General features: G+C 32.9%; 2 protein-coding genes across 3 annotated transcripts; one reads left to right on the top strand and one right to left on the bottom strand.

Annotated features, from left to right (window-relative positions):
* Nucleotides 1-97: 97 nt before the first annotated feature.
* Nucleotides 98-1,392, bottom strand: LOC117216531 (39S ribosomal protein L16, mitochondrial). Its single transcript, XM_033463290.1, has 6 exons — nt 1,353-1,392; nt 1,217-1,285; nt 977-1,134; nt 771-902; nt 604-714; nt 98-512 (listed from the first exon to the last, which is right to left on the bottom strand). The coding sequence occupies exons 1-6, from the start codon at nt 1,390-1,392 to the stop codon at nt 297-299; spliced, it is 726 nt and encodes a 241-aa protein (XP_033319181.1). The 3' UTR covers nt 98-296.
* A 937-nt stretch (nt 1,393-2,329) lies between these two features.
* Nucleotides 2,330-5,294, top strand: LOC117216530 (cyclic AMP-dependent transcription factor ATF-2). 2 transcript variants are annotated; one of them, XM_033463288.1, is made up of 7 exons: nt 2,330-2,713; nt 2,872-2,965; nt 3,053-3,198; nt 3,255-3,580; nt 3,661-3,877; nt 3,963-4,299; nt 4,374-5,294. In XM_033463288.1, exons 1-7 carry the CDS (start codon nt 2,663-2,665, stop codon nt 4,775-4,777), a joined length of 1,575 nt encoding a protein of 524 aa, XP_033319179.1. In that variant the 5' UTR covers nt 2,330-2,662; the 3' UTR covers nt 4,778-5,294. The 2 variants fall into 2 exon arrangements, with proteins under 2 accessions (XP_033319179.1, XP_033319180.1); XM_033463289.1 differs by having other exon boundaries at nt 3,056-3,198.
* The last annotated feature ends 898 nt before the right edge of the window (nt 5,295-6,192 follow it).

Genomic DNA, 6,192 nt, shown 5'->3' on the forward strand with positions numbered 1-6,192 from the left:
CGTACTAATTCTAGTTACACAAGGTAAGTAATGGCGCGTTATACGTCGAAAATGGATTCTTAGAATTAGACGAAAAAGAATGAAACGAAAACGATAATTCGTATACTACGATTTTTATTTGTTCCTCATTTATAGATATATACTTGATTGATATATAATTCGTACTATTCTCTAATAAAGATTGGGTATAATATAATGATTAAAAAAAAAGATAAACAAACACGAGAAGACACAAAAATTAAAAAGACATTTGAGTGTTTTAAGCAGTGTATATTTACAGCTATATAGATCTTAAATTAAACATACTCGTTGAACCATCGCTTGTCATATTTTGAGATCCATTTATGACAACCAAGCATATTATTCTGAATGATATATTTCCAAGTCCATGGGTTTAGATTTTCTTTTTTCATTTTTTCCTTGTTCTCTGCCATTTTGTCCATAATTTCTTGATTAACTGCCATAGCAGTACATGGTAATCTTTTCGCAATATTTTTTAAAACGCGTTTAACCTAAAAAGGTCATTTGTAATATCGCGTGCTATGTCAAAATATTAACAGGTCGATATCAGGTCGAAAGGTTACGATAAAATTTTGTCAATACCTCAAAATATTCAACCTCTCCTCCAACTTCTATAATAACTTGTCCTGCTTTTACTGGAGTAGCATAATGATCTATACTTCCTTTACCAGCACCCATCCGTAATCCATGGCCCTATATTATGTATAAGTTAAAATTAGCATCTTCGAATGTTATTTCATATCCATTACCTTCTTAGTAATAGGTTGCCAAGGAGCAGGTACTCTCCAAATTGCAAATACTTTACTGTAATCTACATTTCTCAAAATTGTCATACGGATCATTTCAAAATTGTTATGTTTCAGTCTGCCACCACCTGTTGCCTGAAAAAAATTCACATCTTTATGTTTAATCAAACACATATATAGTCTTTCAATTTTACTGTTTATTCGTTTACTATTATGCCATATTGTCTGTGTAAAAGGGTATTATGATATTCTTCTGGACCTCGCATTAGCCTCAATCTTTTTTGTGTTTTATAAGGGCGTATTTGAGGTGGATACTGAGGTACTTTTGGCATAACTTTGAGCTTCATACGACTAGGAAATTCAACATCTATGAAGGATAATTATTTATTAATAATATGTATACACATATTTTTTGTTCTATTTTATAACAAATTAATCATTTCAAATACCACTAAAGTCAGTTGGTAATGCACAAGATTTTACTCCGGCTGCTGGTACCGACTTAAACACACAATGTGCTATAAAATAATGCAAATTAGTAAAAACGAAATATTTTAGGAAGGAAATAATTGTAGTAAAACTTACGTGACAACAATAATGTTGAGATTCTCCTACACACTTGCATCTTCACAACGGTTATACAGGCCCTACTCCGTTAAAAAATATTTGATCGTATTTGCTTTAAAAAATGTTATGTTCTAAATTTTTTAACCTCAAACTTCTTTCTGATTGTGAATATTGCCTCGGTATTTAAAAAATAGCACCTCCGTTCAAAATTCTAATATATTTGGTATTGTAATATTTCCAGTTTGTTTAACACGTTTCTTTTACATTGTATTTTTCATTCATAATATTGTTAAATGTAAATACATAACCACAACACAGCATGATAATTAACTAAAAAAGATCACCAACCTATGCACCACAAATAACACTAGACTCACTTTGGAACCACAAAGAAATCAAACATGATTTAAAAGTAATCGTAGAAATATAAAGATCATAGACAAAGATAGAGTACACAAGTCATATGTTATCGTGTAAGTGGATACGAACGGCGATGGAAAGAGAAAACGATAATGTTTGAGTATGGTGGATGCTGCAAGGATTTTCAACAATTAAACGCTTTGTTCATTTGCAAAATAAGATTGATTTATTGACTGCAATTTGCAAATTTACGATAATCGTACAATTTTACAATGAGTTCATGATTCTCTGTATAGTAATTTACGTAATTGCGTAATTTTATCAGAATTTGATTCCGTTGCTTGATGGAGCTAAACAACTCTGCTTTTGTAAAACTGGCGATCAAAATGTTATTCGTTTTCAAATCGTCATTAAGCGTCTACTTTCCGTAGACCCAGTACGCACATCTATTTCCACACTTCTTCGTGTATTCGCATGTTACTTCCACTAAAATCATCGGAGAAAAAATGTGTGTATAGTTTGATCGAAAACCACCGTTTAACCCAAGAGACGGTAATACGTGGAGAGTACTTTTAGTTGAATTTCTCTCATGCCATTAGCAACCTCCCTATTCATCTCTGCAAGCAAGTAGTAAAATGTCCCTAGATACAAATTATGCAACCTACCATCTGCCGCTCTATCTTTTTATAATGAAAGACTGTTCATCTAACGTTGAAACAGCTGATATGAGTCGTTGTGTCAAAACATTTTTGGAAACTGTGTGTATTGTTCTTTTCCACGTATTTGGTTCTGAATGACTTGGAAAGTATAAAAGAACCAACACTAAGCAAAAATATGTATGATCTATATAAAAGTGTCCAAAAGAATGGTGCCTTCTGGCGAATCGTGCCGTGTCACAACCTTCTAGGCTTCATTTTTCTGTTATATCGTACCACCTGTGAACCGTTGCCATAAAATAGTGATTAATAATGGCACACAATGAGAAAATTTTTGCTTGCTCCTCATCCGGTTGCAATATGGTAATGAAGATATTTATATATTTATGTTAAAAGTAGTAAACATTTTGTTTATGATTATATTTCATTATAAATTTGTAATTCTTCCTTGTATTAAAAGAAGAACAAGAATTTCTGATTGCTTGAATATATCATTTAATCATATTCCACTTATTCTACAGAGTTTTGCAAACGAGGACCAGTTATCAGTTCATAAGAAGAAACATGATATGATGTTAAATCTTGGAAATAGTTCCAAGAATGGCAGTTTTGTTGGTAGGTTGCAATTGAAATAAGTTTAATCATTGAATTATATTTCAAACATAGAGACAAGTAAATAAGAGATGTCTATACATTTTGCAGCAGATCAAACACCAACGCCAACACGTTTCATTCGAAACTGTGAGGAAGTTGGCCTATTCCAAGATTTACAAAATGTAAATCCTTTCGAAGAAACTTTTAGGAGGGCAGTGGAGTCTGGGAACACTGGCACGCTGGCAGTACCAGAGGTAAATGATGAAATTAAAATAAATTTCAATATCTCATATTACAAGTATGTCTCTAGGCTGGAATTACGGATGATACTTTGCATACACCGCACATATTTCCTCACATAGCCGACGTGCTGTCTACTAGCAGTCAAATGTTGTCAGAAAATTCAGTGCAAGAATGTGGAAGCATCTCGATCACTGAAAAGAGCACAGAAGAAAAAACTACCATTCATACTGAAGTTTGCAGTACAGTAAAACTCACTGAAACGGATGAACAGAACTTAATGAAGGAAAAGTTAACCATCGAACGAAATGTGACCTTAACAGAAAATGTTATCGATCAAGTTACACAAACGCCAATAATGCCGAAAGTTTTACAAGAACAACCTAGTCCACAATTGTGAGTAATTTTTAAATCTTCTTTTCATCCAAAATTTGAATGTTCTTGCACAAATGAATAAAAAATATATTCTTGTAAAGATTGATTAACGGCGAGGAGGTACAACTACTACTAAAAACGGCAGATGGAAAATTAATGCAACTCTCAGCAATTCCTGTTTGCGATTCTGTTGGTACAACAAACGTGCAGTCATTGAAGCAACAAACGGTTGTCATAAAGACGGAACCACTTTTGCAATGTAATACAAGATTAGAGTCCAAGAATCCAACGGTTTCTACACTATCTTTAGCGAAAATGGTATTTTAATATATTTAGGATATACTTCAATAAAATATTTTAGTTATCTCGCTTTTGGAAAATAATATTTTTCGTATAATTATAGAAATTAAAACAAACACTAACGAAAAGTTCACAAAATTTAAAACCGAATAGCAATTTCTCGAAAGATGAGTTAAATAATTCAAAAAAGAATAGAAATAAAACGGTAGAAGATCAATTGAAAAAGAAAGAAATTCTCGAACGTAATCGTGCTAGCGCGATGAGGGCAAGAGCTAAAAGAAAAGCGTGGATACAGCAGCTGGAAAGGACGGTTACCAATGTGAATGAGACCAACGTGGCTCTAAAAATGGAAATCAAAGTTCTACGAACGGAGGTTGCTAAATTAAAAACGCTTCTATTGGCTCACAAAGACTGTCCAATTACAAAGGCGATGCAAAAAGGTAATAGAATAATATGAAAATAATTACTCACTATTTGTTTTATTTTTTATTTTATCTTTTCATGTTATTTACAGGAAATGGTATAATACTTGGTCCAAAAATAATATCCGTAAATTCTGATACTATAACAAACCCAGTTCCAGTAGCATCTGCGATAAAAAGGACGACCTTCTCTTCCATGGAAGTGCCTATTACACCGAAGAAAAAATTATCTCTGGCAGTCTCGAAAAACCCTATAATATTTCCAAAAGTAGATTGCAATACAAATTTATCAATTCCTAATGCTACGTTAATAAAAACAGTACCTACTTTAAAAATTATGGGTGTCGGTCAACTATTAACAGAAAAGGAAGAAACGAAGCAAATTTTTATTGTACAAAATCCTATGAAGAAAGTGGAGAATCCTACTAGGCAAATAATTCAAATTAACCCTAATTACGAGATTGATCAGAGCGCGTCAAAGACTAATGAACCGTGAATGTAATTTATCGGACACTTCAAAATTTTGCTCAAAGGTATAAAAGACAAGTATCGTAAATAGTCGTTAAACAATTTCAGTTATACTAATTCTCCGTGAGGAATTGGCGTAGAATTACGAGCACGCCGTAATTCGTAATTGGGTTACAACTGTTTCAAATTTCGCGCGTTGCGGTTGACAGGAGTTCGGCGGGTTTCATACTACAAGGCGTAACGATTCTCTTTTATTCACGCGATATGTTTGAACTCATTTAGGTTTAAATCAGCAAACAAGAGAGGAGAGAACAGAGGTGCTGCATCGATACTATTATTTCATAATAGGTAGGGCAAGAGTATCATCCCGGAAATTTTCAATTTTCACACAGTGCCTGTCGCGTGTATATCTGCGGGTGCGTCTGTGAAAGAAATCATACAAGTATTTATCTATTATAATAAATAGAGTATTTTTTCTGGTAATGTTTTTTATCCACTTTGTTTTACCTGGTTCCATCATTCTAGAAAAATATATTAATTAATGATTATATAATTTTATTGAATAAATTTTATAAACATTTATTATACAGTAGGTTTCCTATTCCCTTCCTGCCGGTTAATCCGAAAATATATGTATATGAATTATTTATCGCTTGTTAATAAAAAAGCAAAAATACATATACCTACATTTATCTATTGTTTACATGACATAGATGTAAAAAGATGAATATATAACACATTAGTCTTATAAATTAATTTCGTGCCTTTTTACATAACTTAGACGTTTATTCACAAAATACATCTCATTCTCCGACATAGCTATCAACGTTGAGATACAAGTGGTTTTCTATGCCAAAATACCTGGAAAACGTAGGAAGCCAGGGAAAGGTTTTGACTTAACGCATACAGACGACAATCGATTACATGTAAATGTGCGGAATTAATTTTAACATCTGCTACTTACACAGAATAATGTTTCTTAAATATTTTTTTCTTTTACAAAAATGTTGACAATTTTTCCCTTTCCTTTACATTTGTTTTTTCACACAAAATGACGCCTAAATTTTCTAATCAGCAGTTCAATTTTATTAAAAATGTGTCAAACTTTACTGTTCATCGAGGAAAAATTATACAAAATTTAAATTATGAAGTTTTCCCAATTGATTCCACAGGTTTTCATCCACATTTAGCGTTGCAAGAAATCTCACGATGATTCTGTGACCCTCGGGCCCTTATCAGTTCTCCGTCCAGTCGTCTAACAATTCTACACCGGACAGGAGAATGATAAGGGGCTTTGGGCACGAAACGCCTCGACACGAGGCTACCGAAAACTTCCTTTGCCGCCTGGTATCCAATCTTCTCGTGATTTCCTGTAAATTCTAAAAAAGAATATTCTTTTATATGCTTCTCGAGCATATTACTATCGTCAGTTACCCTCTGGTT

Source organism: Bombus bifarius, unplaced genomic scaffold, assembly GCF_011952205.1.
Source record: "Bombus bifarius isolate JDL3187 unplaced genomic scaffold, Bbif_JDL3187 scf7180000010271, whole genome shotgun sequence".
Taxonomy (NCBI): Eukaryota; Metazoa; Arthropoda; class Insecta; order Hymenoptera; family Apidae; genus Bombus; species Bombus bifarius.